Genomic DNA, 14,155 nt, shown 5'->3' on the forward strand with positions numbered 1-14,155 from the left:
AGGAGCTAAGCAGGCGCACCTTAGGGTGCCACGGTAACCGACTCACTACAGCAACACCGAAAGGCCATAGCACCCAAGGTGCCAGAGAGGCAAAAAATGATGTGCAGGTAATTACAGTAAGGCTCCAGAACCCGTCGCGAATGAGGAGGATTTGCGCATGTTTGGTAGAGTCTCTATAAGGTTTAAACCCTAAATTTCCTCCCGAAACACTTTAATTTCATTTAAAAATTAGCTTAATACATTACCTTTAAAAAAACAAATGTTTGATGTAAAAATAGAGTACAGTATCGCTTAACGGATATTTGTCACACTAGCACATATACAGTACAGTATACTAATGTTACCTCTATACTAATTCATAGAACACGGCATTGGCTGCCGTTTGCTTTTGCATTCACAGTAAGGTAAAATGAGTAAACGAACGGGACTGTAAACTTATTGACAGTAGTCATATACGTAACCAAGGTACAATTTAATAAAATACGTAAAGGAAACATATACTGTACATACAGGGTACAGGTATTCAGTCAATTAAAAATGACGTAAAGACGTACCGAAATAATAAGTTGTAAAAATACTATGTGTGCGCTAACCACGAAAAAAGGAGAGACAGAGACAACAAATATACATACAAACATTTAAATTATTTTATAAAAAACAGTAGTATGGGTACTCACCAATGATGAATGTTGATGTAAGATAATGGTGATTATGAATTAGCTGTGCAGTACGGTGAAATATGAAAATGACTGCATAGCGTACATGAGGAGTTACAGCTCCTAAGAGTCTCCTTCTTCAGGTGGAGGTTTGTGGGATCGTTTGGGTTTGAATTTACGTGTACTTGCTATTACAAAATAGTAAATGAACTATTTTCTAATATTTATGTAACCATTAGATGGGCTGGCCCCCCGTCCTGGGTTGTTCCCTGCCTCATGCCCGTAGCTTCCGGGATAGGCTCTGGACCCTCCGCGACCCAAAACGATAAGTGGTTTGGAAATTGGATGGATGGATGTAACCATTAGCATTCTAAAGGGAATAAACTTTGCAAATGGGATTTGCATCTTGTAAAGGTACAGTACAGTATGTACATAAAAAGGCACGTTTCCATAAGAAAGCCACATTTTTTAAGGGATTTTTTAACTGATTTATATTGTATGTCTTGAACTTTCCCCAAAAACACAGTAGAATCTTCATTAACTAAATTTTTCTTACCAATGTTACACTTAAAAGCATGAAAACTTAGAAATTACTACGAAAATTAAGCATAAACGCTTCTGCGGGGTTTTTCAAGGCTTTTGCAGCTGTGCGAAAAAAATCGCGGATGCAAATAAGTTCGGTTCTAATGAAATTGTCGCGGATCTGTGAATTCGCAAATCATGAAGCACGAATGTATGTTTTTGGTGTAGAAAATTAGCTCCTCACTGATCTGTAATGAAGTTATGTTTCAAAAATCCCCTGTTGATAAGCTGAATTGGTTCAAATACCATCTTCTTCAGAGTCGTCTTTGAGTAACAGTCTCCCTCCCTGAGGCCACCGCCTCATTTCCTGCACCCAGCAGTTTACAAACTACTTCTTTGCATACTTTCTAAGGAGGATCGCTAAGGGCCATGTTTTGACCTTTACCTCATGCTAATCTCACTCCTTCCATTTTTTTCTCATTGTCTTCAAAGCAGGGGGCAACATTGTGGCACTGGTGTAGATTTTACATGAATATAAAGACAGATTTAGTCACTCATGTGTTTTCTGCATTCCTCCATGTTGGACCGAGAGATTCCAGCTGAATGCACCTAACAAAGGTTACCATGTAAACATGACTTGTTTGATCATGTCCTGCTAACGCAGTAACACTGGCATTAATTTTAGATTTTTTTCTCCATTTTTTTTTAGCTGAGGCTCACTTATATGTGCAGTCATGTTTATACACTTTCTTACACACTTTGTCTGAACAGAGGATTGGCAATGAGTGAATTATGATTGGCAGTGTTTGTCATATATTTTGCATCTATATTTTCAGTTTGAAATATGAAAATATTTCTTTACATTTATTTTTTCTCTGTATGTTGTTGTAGATTACAGTGTTTTTTGCTATTTTGCCTACCGGTTTTCTGAGTATTTGTTGTCAGCCAATAGCAATTGTGTTTGTACAGTTATTGATTTTTGGATTGCTCAGTATATATAATTGTAAAACTGCTTTCAAAGTATTCCGAAAGTCACTGTAATGCGAAACTCCCAAACTACCACAATCTTGTCTTTTCTCTTTGTAATTTCTCCCAGGTCTTTCTTGGCTTTATTGCTCATCCTTTTGCTGTTTTTTTCTGTTGATCCCAAGAGCGCATTCCTCAGCTCTTGGTTCACGCAGAGGCTCGCATTGTCGACTACGTTGAGAGGCCAGTCAGCCCTTGGCTGTTTCCCTAACATATTCTCTGTACAGGTGTAGAACGGAGCTGCACGCAGAAGAGGACTTGGGGCAAACCCCCGTTTGAAGAATCCCTTATCCATACTTCTGTAAAGTTATTATTTCAGAATAAAACATGACATGGGGCCATTTACAGACAATACAGGCTTTGCTTGATACTGGGTGTAAAAGCAGACCAGGGGTGTTTCTCAGTACCAAGAATGCAAAAATTGTACAAGAGCCGTCTTGCTAACTTGCCTCCAAAGAACGAACTTGGGTTGCAGTGAATCATGGAATTGGTCTTGCTTGGCTAGTATGCAATTGATATTAATATTGTGGGAGGGGCAAAAACAACATCTGGGGATTTTTATCGTCTTCCATACTTCTATTCTTAGCATTGGAACTGGTCTTCGGCAGTGGAAGATGACATAAAATGCGTATACGAGAACACAAGTACGGTCAAGTATGCATATTGTGAAACACCCCAAGACTTTGGACAGGATGGGCCTTCTCCAGGTTTCTTCTTATCTGCTGCCAGCCAGTTCTTGGTATGTTCAGGAGTTTCCATGGGAACTGTTATTACAAGAAGAGGATGCAGTGGGTGAAAGCAATTTATGCTTTTCCTCTGCAGGGTTCCCAATGGTCTGACGTTTGTTATCCAGCGAACTTTGTACCGCTCTACCAGACTAGCTTTTCCCCAAATAGGCTTCCTGTCCTCTGGCTCTTAAATACAAGACCCGCTTTGAGAAGAGTGTGGCAGCTGGAGCAGAGAGCGGGGACATGCAAGTGAAAGGGGAAATTGTTGGGAAAGAGCTGGTGGAAACTGTGCAAATGAGATGGGACAAGAGATGGGTTGAGGGAAGTTGAAGGGGAGCGGAGGTCAGGAAGGCAAAGTGGGGGTGATCCACTTCCAAAACAGAAGGACCTCAAAAACTTCACAACTTTGCTTTGATTTTTTTCGTTCCCTTGCTCCTTTGATTTTGTGACACTTTTTCCCCCTCTGCCTCCCATACATATTGCATCCCATGAATCACCCTGTCACTTTAAAACTCATTATAAAGTGTCAGTTCCCCATTCAAGGAAGGGCATCACCCTTTACTGCTCGCTCAGTCTGCTTGTTGACTGTTTACATATTCAGTTCATCTGCTGGTGGCTCCAAATAGCCTTAGGCAGCCTTTTGTCCTCCACGGTCCTCGCCCAGGCTTTTCTGTCCACTTTAGACGGAGCTTACCTGTTCACTTGCTCGATTCCAATCCCTTCTAGTAGAGGTGTTGGTGTGGCCAACACATTAGCCCATCTTGTGGTCTAGGGATCCCAATGTCCCAGTGCATTGTTTGGAACAATGTCCTATAAAAATTATGCTGTCCTCCAGATAAGATGTAAAACTGAGGTCCTGACTCTCTGAGGTCGTAAAAGATTCTTGATTGTCTTTCGAAAGAGTAGGGGCGGTCCTTTGATGTCCTTGCTAAAATTGCCCAGTATGGATATCTATATCTAACTGGTGAATTCTCTCTTGGCCCTTCACAACCTTACCTACTGTGTGTTTACTGGTGCAGAATGGCTGACGTCACATCATTGAAATGGGTGCAACACAGTGGTGGTGGTTGAAATGGCTCCCCATTGGTTCTGTTAAGCTCTTTGAGTATTTTGAAAATATAAATTTTAACATTTGTTCATTCATTCATTCATTCACTCATTCATTCATTCATTCATTCACTTTATATACATATGAGCATTACGCAAATACTAAACATCTTAAAAGTTGCACTTGCTTGCTGTCCAACAGGAATAGAGTATGCTATCAGTCATGCTCACGTCTCTCATGCCGTCTTCTTCTTGGGTTCAGGGCGACTGAAGCTGACCGTGCTCTCTGAGGACCGGCTCCAGATGAAGTGGAAGGAGGCAGACAGGCCGGTGCAGGGGTACAAGGTTCGGGTCAAACCCATCTCAGGTGAGGTGCCGAGACATGGAGGAATGCCTCAATTCAGCCATCAAACCTCAGCACATTGTTATACGGATGACCCACTTGCATAAGTATGGGGTTGGAGGTTAGGAATGTTTTCGAATCTGTCATTTAGCCTGTGAAGCCGAGGAGCTCTCTGTTGTTCAGGTCCTCCTAGTTAATTGGCCTTTCAAATGGCATGAATTACTTTCAAGCCTGCTTTGGATCATGAGTGAATTACGGCTGTGACTATGCCGACAGGCCTGTAACAGTTCCCTTGGTTGCTTTTTAAAGTCACTGTTACCCGTTGTTATTACCTTGTGGCCTATAGGTTGTGCAGTGTTGTGCCTTATAAAATTTTTAGTGGTTTAACAGCGAACAGCTGGGGGTTTATGTCAAAGCTACAGAAGCGAAGACTGATCCTCACCGTTCAGTTGTTTTTATTTTTCACCTATTGTGTCGCTATTTGCTCTGCAGTGGTGCATGGGGTTAGTTACATTCATGCAAAATAAATGTATGACCATCCAAAATAATCTTAGTTTCCTTGGTGTGTATATGGTCCTAGTATTGCTGGTGTGGATGTTACTAGATGTCGTGATCACTTCTGAAGGAGTGAGCAGTACTGGGAACCCACTTTACTTCTACTGGTTAACTTCCGAGCAAAGATTCTAAAACTGTCGATCATTCCTTGGGTGCCGTCCTTAACTTGTCAGCAGATGAGCCCCAGCCGGAGCTAATGCTGACGACAACACGGGGTCAGGCAACGGTGGCTGGTCTGGACTCCCATCAGGAGCACATCCTGCAGATCCTGATGCTCAACGGGACCCAGGAGCGGCTCATTGCCAAGAGACGCTTCACCAGTAAGAGACAGGGGCAAGGGAAGAGGTTAGGAGGAGGGAAACAGACATATAAGTGGTTATAAAGTTACATTGGCTCATTGTCTTATTTATCCAAATGGCGACTTTGAGTGAAGGGATAGCATGAGATCCAGGTGGCACAAGGTAATGAACAGACATCTCTGTATCATACCACACTTACTCTATCTACACTGGATTATTCAATTGGCATTGATGGTATTTTGATTGCTTAAGGTATACTCAAGGGTTTGTTGCTTGCACACATCAAAGTCAAACAAAAATGAGAGTGATGTGATGAAAAACGTTTATTCTCATACGGTATCGAAGTCCCTTTTTGAAGGCCATAAGGATAATAAATGGGCCATATTTTCAGTAGCTGTTACACCAAAGCGGATTAGCCACACTCCCTAACAGGTGCTGTTTTTCCCACTTCCCACAGCTCACTTTACTGCACCCTGCATGTAAAAAATAACAGCTACTTGCTCCTTGTTAATTCAGAAAAATATCACTTATAGGAAGGGGGTGGGATGTTCCTGGTGTTTTAGGACCCCTGATTTCAGGCCTGGGGAAGGTAATTGTAAGGCAGACCTGAGGAAGCAATTGAAAGGCCCATAAAATCTGTGTGAGATCTTCTGTATGTTCGCTGTGCTTCTACAAAACTGCACGGCGTGACTTCTGGACGTTCACCACCCCCCACGCCATGGCAGCCTGTTATTGACACCCTCAGACCCGTGGATTCTTTTGGAATTAGAGGTTGTATTTCTTTCAGGTGTGGAGTCTGTGTAGTTTATGTACAGGCGGGCTGTAAATTTCTGAGCAGTGAGCTCTTGGGACCTCGGGATAGCAATACCATTGAGATACATGACAATGTTCTGTTATCCCCTGTCCATCATTGTGAAGCACTGTAGTCAGTCTGTAGTCAGGGGTAAAGTACGCTTTAAAGTGAGTTTTTGTTTTTTGCAAACCATGTCCACTATCTTTATGCAAATATAGTATACACCGACAAGTAATAACATTAAAAGCACCCGCCAAATATTGTGTAGGTCTGACCCCTCCAGGCATGAACTCCACAAGACCTCTGAAGGTGTCCTGTCTTATGTGACACTAAGACATTAGCAGCAGATTCTTTAAGTCCCGTAAGTTGGAGGTGGAGCTTCCATGGACCGGACTAGTTTGTCCCACATCCCACAGATGCTAAGTGAACACCTTCTTTCATGTTCCTCAAACCATTCCAACAGTTTTTGCAGTGTGGCAGTGCACATTATCCTGGTGAAAGAGGCCACTGCCATCAGGGAATACCATTGTCATGAGTGGGTTTACTTGGTCTGGAACAGCGTTTAGGTAGGTGGTATGTGTCAAAGTAACATCCACGTGAATGCCAGCAGGACCCAAGGATTCCCAACAGAACATTGCTCAGAGCATCACACTGCTTCCGCCAACTTGCTCTTCCCATAGTGCATCCTGGTGCCATCTCTTCCCCATGTAAATGATACCCACGTTAACAGATAATGTAACTCATCGGATCAGGCCACCTTCTTCCATTGCTCCATGATTGAATTCTGACGCTCACATGCCCACTGTAGGCACTGTCAGGTAAACAGGGGTCAGCATGGGCACTGTGATTGGTCTGCAGCTGTCCAGCCCCATATGCAGCAAACTTTGCACCTTTGTGTCATAGCCAGCATTAACTTTTTCAGCAATTTGTGCTTCAGTAGCTCTCCTGTGGGATCAAACCAAATGGACTAGCCTTCACTCCACACATGTATCAGTGAACCTTGGGCAGCCATGACCCATTGCCGGTTCACTGGTTAGCCTTCCTTAGAGTACTTTCGGTAGTACTGACCACTGCATATTGGGAGCAGCCCACAAGACCTGCCATTTTGAAGATGCTCTGACCCAGTTGTCTAGTCGTCATAATTTGGCCCCTGTCAGTCACTCACATCCTTATGTGTGCTCTTTTTTTCCTGCTTCCAACCCATCAATTCCAAAAGCTGACTTTTCACTTAACAAATATATAATGGCACCCATTACAGGCAGGGGCAGATTGATGAACAGGTTTGCCTAGGCTGCAGCCTGGTGCCCCGAGTGATTGGGGCCGCCTATTGGCCGCCTAGTATTTTTTCCTTTATTGGTTGTTTATTTACTTGCGAGTTGGTGATTGGTTAAAACTGAATCAGAAGACCAATTCTAAATGTATCTCTTTTTTGCGCTCTTTTTATAAGATTGTGTATTTTCTGTGTGTAGTTTGTTTCCTTCATATACAGTGGCACCTCTGCATCTACAGTTTTGGTAACTATGGTTTCAATAATCCACGGTTTTACCGCAGTCCAAAACAAAGTTTAAGGATTCCAGAAACTGTTCATAAGTTTCACACCACACACCAAGTGAATACAGTCTGTAAGCCAGTGAGCAGTCTGTCAGCCAGTGAGTACAGTCTGTCAACCAGTGAGTACAGTCTGTCAGCCAGTGAGTACAGTCTGTCAGCCAGTGAATACAGTCTGTCAGCCAGTGAGTACCCACAACAGGCTAAGATATGATGCAATATTTTTCGTTGTAAAATGTGTAACATGAGCCAGTGCTTTTTTATTGTTCCTTTGCTGATATCCACGGTTTCAGCTATATGCAGTAGGTCTTGGCTATGGGAAGACGACTGTAACGGATGTTATGAGTCTGATCAATGAGTTTACTGCAAGAAAATCATATATAAAAACATTCTAATAGAAAAAGTTGGTTTATACATTTTGTAATTTGCCTGTCTCTGACAAGTTATTTATGGTCTCTGCTGTCCATGGTAAATGAGTCTTGAGTGTAAATTGTGGATGCAGTTGACACGCACTGGATCAGAGGGCAGTGTTTTAAAAGGTGCCTATTATACTCATTTCCAATGTCCATAATTTTATTTTGGGGTTGTACTAGAATAGATGTACATGCTTTAATTCTTCATGCTTCAAGTACAAATAAAGTTAATGGGGATGAGTGAAATTGGGGCTGTCATCCTGAGGGTGTTGTAGACCTGTGGCTTTGTTTTTTTAATGCTAGATTTAAATAACGCTTCAATTTCAGTCAGTGATATAAATATACCTGGGATGTATGCTTTCCTCGCTCCCATAAAAAAATGAATGCTACCAAGCGGACCAGTCACAGTTCTTGGGGTCTGTGTCGCTGCAATGTGTAGTTGCATTCCAGGGGAGGATCACGTCAGGCTACAGCGTAGGGTCCATGGCTAGTTTGACACAGAAGTACAAAGCTTGTTGGTTTGTTGTTCTTCTGATTGCTCTCGTTTCACACATACACCGTCATATTGTCTTCGACTTCACATAAATTATTTTATAGTTACTAATATTTAAGAGTTTTATAGTTAATTGTTGATCGTTTTGAGGAGTGTGGGAAGAAGAGGGGCCTATGGAAAGTAGCCTAGTGACCCTGAACTTGTTAACCTGCCACTGTTCACAGAAGCCTTCGTAACAAGTTAATCAATGTTATACATTTCACTTGTCAGTGGTTGTCACTGTTTCTGAAATACTCTGAACCAGTCATCTGGCCATATTCATTTGGCCATTGTCAAATTCACTCATATTCTTATCCTTGTCCATTTCTTCTTCATTCAACATGCTGATTGTGAGTACCGAGTGTTAGCTAACCATCCAATATATCCCATACCTTGCTTTTACTAAATAGTCGACATTATTTGCCTCAGGTGGGAGTGGTCATAATGTTTTGGCTCATTAGTGTGTCTCATATCACTTGCTTTCATTACCATAGGCATGTGCCCATAGCTCTTTGAATCTGCCACTGTCATCATTACCCTTTGGCTAGGTCAGTCATAGTGAGAGTACTCCTGCCACCATTCTGGCAGCATTTTCCCCTGTACTCTCTGATCCATCCTCAGTCAACAGCCTACGTGACGATTGGCGGAACCGCAGTGGCCACCGTGAGCAGAGGAGGAAAACCCAGGCGGGGGTCGGGGGACCAACCAACACTGATGAACTCACCACGGAGGCTCTGTTGGCAGTGCCCACTGTGCCGTACCAGCAGCCTACAACAACAGGTACACGGGGTGCTGCACATGTTGGCCGACCTCTTGGTTCTCTGTTGCACAGGTTCGTTCACAAATAAGTTATAATGCTATCCAAAAATATTTTGATATGGGAGTGATCCAGATTCGGTATCAGTTTATGTCCTTTACCACCATGCTACCTGATATTTTAACTGTATATAGTTAGGCTATAGTTCTCGGCACGTTTCAGTGTCCCCATATAAACTCTTGTTTGTTCTTGAGGACATGGTCACTGTTTCCATTGTTTTTGCACTAGTATCTTTCCCTCTTGAACTGACAAATAGATTCATAACCAAATATGAATAGTTAATAACTCCAGTGGCATGAAAATATGCCATTGTTTATAGGACAAGACAATGGTTTTCTCTTTGAGTCTCACATCGCCGACCAGATGGTGTGAACTGCAGCTCTGTCCATGGTTCCCAGGCAGTAGGGGGCCTGGACACCCCCTTTCTTTGATTTTCCATGACGATTACACGAGTGTGAGAGTGTGGGTGCACATCATGGCACATCCCCCAGCTGGAAGCAAAGGGGGTGCTCCTCAGTCCCGAATGCCCTCACCTCTGACATTACAGTTTGCTCACAGGACACCAGTGTAGACATTCGGATAGCAAATCTGCCCTCCCCCAGCTTTCCAGTTTTTACTGATCTTCTTTGAGCCGTTTTGACTCACAAGTCAAGTCCCCTTCTTCTTGCTTGAGTCATAATGTTGCACATTTTACTGGTTTCCTCATAAATTTAGGCCCCTCAGCAGCTGTAGTCTGTCAAGAGAAATATCATCTCGTCACACACTAACATGCTTATTTTAAACACATTTTTAAGATAAGATAAACAGGCCCGCCTCTTTCCCAAAGCTAGATACGGTCATCTCATTCTTAATTTATTAAATAAATGGACAGATCATAATATTAGCCTGTTGAATACCTTGAAAGTTGTAGTCTTATAAAGATTAAATTAAAGACATTATCAGAGGTGTCAGAGCTTCTATAAAAATGCAGATGAACTCAGATGTTGTTCCCCACGCAAAGTGAACAGGGTGCAATCTGCCCATTGGAAAGCGGGTTTAAAATCGAATGCATTCTCGTTCATTATGTATTTCTAAATGTCGGGGAACAGAAGTCCCAGAGTCTGCAGATGAAGGTAACAGGGGAGAGAGCGTGCCAGTGGAGAAGAAGAAGAGGAAGAAGGATCGTTTGAAGGCTGATAAGGAAAAGGGAGAGCAGAAGACCACACGGGAGAAAGAAGAGCCAGAGATGTCGAGTAAAACCAGGACAGGGAAGACTGTCCCCACAAAACCTGTCACCGGTATGACAAACTTACTATGTTATTTTTATTTTTCACTGCGGGAGTGAAGCTGTGTACGTGAAGTCTTCTTTTGAGACATGAGCAAAGAGAAAAAAAGACAAAGGATTGGAGGTAGGAAGTGGAATTCATCTGAAGTTTTATAGCGGGAGGACATAAAACACGAACAGATAAACATTGAGCAATCCCTTGTTGTGCCTTAGGGGCAGAAATGTCTTCCCATTTTGGAAAGAAGAGCATGGTTCAGTCCTGAGGAAGACATTCTCTGTAGATAACATCAGTCGGGGTGTCACTGTGAGCACACATGCACGCACACACATGCACACATATCTTTAGGTATGAGTGTGCTGTGAACGCACTGCCTCACCCCGCACTATGTGTATGAAAGCCTGTGAAATCGTAGACATGTCACCCTTCCCAGTGTCACCCTCCATGACTGCCTGCTGGCCCGTTCTGCCTTGTCCAAGCTAACCCACTCATCTACTCATCCCCATTCTCATCGTGGTTGAAGCATCATCGGACCGGAAGGCATTTGTGTGCGACAGTACCGATGCTGCCGATGTGGTTCTGCTGGTGGATGGATCATGGAGCATCGGTCGCACCAATTTCAAGAGGGTGCGGGAATTTCTGGAGGCCCTGGTCACTCCCTTCCACATTGGCAGCGACGGAGTCCAGATCGGTGAGCTGCCTGTTGTGCTTCATGTTGGGATGGTTCATGTCAAGTCCCGTTTACTCCTCTGGAAAAACAGATTTCATTTTTGTGTGTCTGTAGCTTATGTAAGGGTCAATGCATGGCAAGCCATCCATTATACGTGAAGAACCTCCCGACATGAAGCAGAGTACATTTAAAAGCGTATAATGCATGGCATGGAGTGCATTAACCCACACGGTTACCACATATGTACCTCACACGTTTGTACTTGAAGACACTATTTTCACGTTTATGCACCTTAAATGCATTTATTAGTAGAACTACTATTAAGACTTGAGCGGTATCAGGGTAAACCACAATTAGAAAACTTATTATACCAAAGGGAATTGCTTATGCAGCATAGACCTATATTTCCTTTCAACAAACTGTTTACTATCTTGCCCTCAAAAACATGTTTTTTGTCCATTAAAATAACATCAGATTGATCAGAAATACTGTGTAGAAGCACAATCAGATACATGAAAACGACGTCAAGACATTAATGACCGGACTGGGGAACCATACTCTAACCTCTAACGCATACTTAAATACACAGCAGAAATCAACATGACTTGCTGGTAACACTGGGATTTCACACGAGGTAAATGGAAGGATCGGACGACTGGGGCATGACAGTGTGATATAAAATCAATACGTGTTTTCTTATCCTAAAACACATTACTAGTGATACATAAAACAAAAATGGATAATGGATGCACAGAATATTTCATGGTAAAAAACGAAGTAAACTTTGATCTCAAGAGAAGACGTCTTACCGATACGCAAGTACAAAGAACTGGAATGCTAGGAGTACGCACGCTACGCTGCTGCTCGGCGGGAGTAGCGGCCAGCATTCGTACGAGGCGGAATTGGCGCACAGAACAAACTTTGATGTTGCAGACAGGAAACGGGAGCCCAACGAACACAATTTAGACTTATAGTCCTCTTCATTCGCATGTCTGAAAGTTCGTAAGTTGAAAGTTCGTACGTAGAGGAGCGTCACTATATTTTCAGTCATAGTTTTGTTAATTTAGCTTTATGTACCTCCTGCTTTCAACTGCATTATTTATTAAAATTTATTGACACGATAAAAAGGACTGTAAAGTTTAACTGGACTACAAGTGCATAACATCAGTAAATCATGTTGGTATTTATTCACTAACCACAGGTCCTGGTCCTCATCCTGAAACTGTGATAAACAGTTTTATGTAAGGGCTCACAGCAACATGTTACTGGAAAGTGTTACTATTATCATATACATTATTATGAACATTATTAAGAAAATCAAGGAGGTGGTGATGTTGCTTGTCTGACCACCCCCCCCCCCCCTGCCGGCAGCCCTGACCCAGTATAGTGGAGATCCCCGCACAGAGTGGCACCTCAACAACTTTACCAGCCGTGAGCAGGTCTTGGAGGCCATCAGGAACTTCAGATACAAGGGAGGGAACACTTTCACAGGTATGCAAGGAGCGTGCTCAGTCATTCCGAAGCCTATTTGTGTTCAGGTGTTAAATGGCTCTTTGTTCAGCATGCACCTCAATAATAAGTATGATCCCTGTGATGAACTGGCATGCAGTACCGGTCCTAGCAGGTGTGGCTCCCCTTGTCTGAATGAAACTGGCTGGCAAGTCGGCACCCCCTCAGAATGTGGTTCCCTAGGCCTGTGCTGCCTTTAGGATTGACCAGCCCTGACAGGGGTGGTATTAAGACCCACTGTTTTGTTGTCATATTCTACACACGTGAATATTATTATCTAACTCATTTTGAATAAGATAGACACTACTGCATTAATCCTAAAACACTTCTAAACATTTCTAGCTACCTAACGAAAAAAAGTACACAAAATATGTTCTCCAAACACCACATTAGATCAAATCTGTACATTTTATTTACTGCAACCACTACAGACACGCAAAAAGAGGGGGTAAGAAACTAAACATCTCTCCACCAACTGTAACTGGCCATAATCAAAGCAATTTCGGACCAGATGAGATCGGTGGAATGATACATTGTCGCAAGTGACATCAATTTGTTTTGCAGCAATAACAATATTATTGAGTTGGTCTAAAAATAGCAGAATGAGAGCTGTATTGTAAGGACCTAAGGTGGCATGCCATTCTGTGGGATTCCTGCAGAGGGTAGTGTTCTCCCCGGGCTCCCTGGATTTCTGTCAAATGGCATTTTGTATACAACCCAGTGGAGAAAGAGATACCTGGTGAATGTTGCCAAAAACTGTTTGGTCACTGACGATGTTTTGAATTTCCCTGAGTCTTATTGCATTATTGGCCAAAACCATATTTATAATGGCTCTTTCTTGATCTTCTGTGAACATGGGGCCCCTTTCTCCTTGGCGTTCTCGATCCTCAATCCTATGTTGACAAAACAAAATACATATACAAAGATATAATTACAAACTTCTATGTGTGTGTGTGTGTGTCCAAAATGGATGCATGCCCACATGTGCCTAACCCAGGCCAAGCACTGATGCACGTCCACGAAAAGAACCTGAAGCAGGCAGCTGGGATGCGCCCAGGTGTTCCCCACTTCCTCCTACTGCTCACGGACGGCAAGTCCCAGGACGACGCCATCGCCGCAGCCAGCAAGCTGAAGAGTGCAGGAGTGGAGATCATCGCCGTGGGTGGGTGGTGTGGGCGAGGCCACGGGGATCCCACGCATGCACATGGTGGGGTTGGATGTCTCTGAGTCTCACAGACACTCTGTGTATTCTGCATGAGATCTGAGGCCACTGGGCATGCAGGAACATGCATAGTTTTAGTAAATTTTCTGTGTACCTGTAGTAGTTTTTACACATTATACACTAATGTCCATAAATTGGGAGAAAAACATCCCTGAGCCATTATTAATGGTAATTAAAGATAAACAAATAATTACTTTCGCTAAACAGCATTTA

General features: G+C 42.9%; 1 protein-coding gene across 5 annotated transcripts in view; it reads left to right on the forward strand.

Annotated features, from left to right (window-relative positions):
• The window catches only part of LOC125744729 (collagen alpha-1(XIV) chain), a 38,089-nt gene that overhangs the window by 2,290 nt on the left and 21,644 nt on the right, over positions 1 to 14,155 (forward strand). For 3 of the 5 annotated variants that reach the window (XM_049016868.1, XM_049016872.1, XM_049016869.1), the window contains exons 3-9: positions 4,242 to 4,346; positions 5,051 to 5,197; positions 9,084 to 9,242; positions 10,368 to 10,556; positions 11,065 to 11,232; positions 12,583 to 12,702; positions 13,718 to 13,882. In XM_049016868.1, coding sequence (XP_048872825.1) covers positions 4,242 to 4,346; positions 5,051 to 5,197; positions 9,084 to 9,242; positions 10,368 to 10,556; positions 11,065 to 11,232; positions 12,583 to 12,702; positions 13,718 to 13,882 — 1,053 coding nt within the window. The remainder of the gene's footprint in view (positions 1 to 4,241; positions 4,347 to 5,050; positions 5,198 to 9,083; positions 9,243 to 10,367; positions 10,557 to 11,064; positions 11,233 to 12,582; positions 12,703 to 13,717; positions 13,883 to 14,155) is intronic. The other 2 variants (XM_049016871.1, XM_049016873.1) reach the window with 1 other exon arrangement.

This window comes from Brienomyrus brachyistius, chromosome 6 (genome assembly GCF_023856365.1).
Source record: "Brienomyrus brachyistius isolate T26 chromosome 6, BBRACH_0.4, whole genome shotgun sequence".
Classification (NCBI taxonomy): Eukaryota; Metazoa; Chordata; class Actinopteri; order Osteoglossiformes; family Mormyridae; genus Brienomyrus; species Brienomyrus brachyistius.